Source organism: Frankliniella occidentalis, unplaced genomic scaffold, assembly GCF_000697945.3.
Source record: "Frankliniella occidentalis isolate FOCC.00 unplaced genomic scaffold, Focc_3.1 Scaffold20, whole genome shotgun sequence".
NCBI lineage: Eukaryota > Metazoa > Arthropoda > Insecta > Thysanoptera > Thripidae > Frankliniella > Frankliniella occidentalis.
Genome location: NW_026267150.1, coordinates 401,535 through 402,087, shown reverse-complemented (window position 1 = coordinate 402,087; position 553 = coordinate 401,535). Strand labels below are relative to the sequence as shown.

Here is a 553-nt window from a genome sequence, read left to right as displayed (position 1 = left end):
CCCCCTCCCCCACCTTTTCTCTTTACAGACAGCGTGCGCGCACGTTCCCCTTCCAAATGCCGTTCCTCGGCTGAGAGCACGGGGTGCCGGCAACCCGTTGCATGCAGATCGAGGGGTCGGGTCGAATCCAAATGCCGTTGCTCTATGCTGAGGGCACGGGGTGTAATGACAGTAAAAGGCCGTTTCATGGGGGTTGAGACAGCCGAGGTGCGCGCTGCCCTGGATACTGACTCACTCATCCCGACGGACGTGGAGTTCCCTGCCCGAGGTTCGCATCGGCTCTTTCCACGCTGCCAAATGCCGGACTGGCGAGACAACGACGCCCCATCGGCGTCGCGGCGCCTCGGATCGGGTCGCGTCCGGAAAACACGAGCTCCGACAGAGTCCTCAAAGAGGTGGCGGCGGGCCGTGGTGCGCAGCCAGGACGCAGCCGGCCCGCCGGGCCCGCCTAGGCGCTGCAGCCGGGGCCTGAGGTGCCCCGCCCCGCCCTGCCCCGCCACACCGCAGCTAACCGCAGCCCCACTCCAAAGTGCAAAGTCAACTATCGCCCATG

General features: G+C 66.0%; 1 protein-coding gene across 2 annotated transcripts in view; it reads right to left on the bottom strand.

Annotated features, from left to right (window-relative positions):
- LOC113208697 (5'-AMP-activated protein kinase subunit beta-1) overlaps positions 1-504 on the bottom strand; it is a 6,450-nt gene extending 5,946 nt beyond the window's left edge. Inside the window, exon 1 of one of the 2 annotated variants that reach the window (XM_052264676.1) lies at positions 236-504. In XM_052264676.1, the coding sequence (XP_052120636.1) occupies positions 236-276 (41 nt within the window). In that variant the 5' untranslated portion in view covers positions 277-504. Of the gene's footprint in view, positions 1-231 lie in introns of both variants that reach the window. The other variant, XM_052264677.1, reaches the window with a different exon arrangement.
- Positions 505-553: the final 49 nt, after the last annotated feature.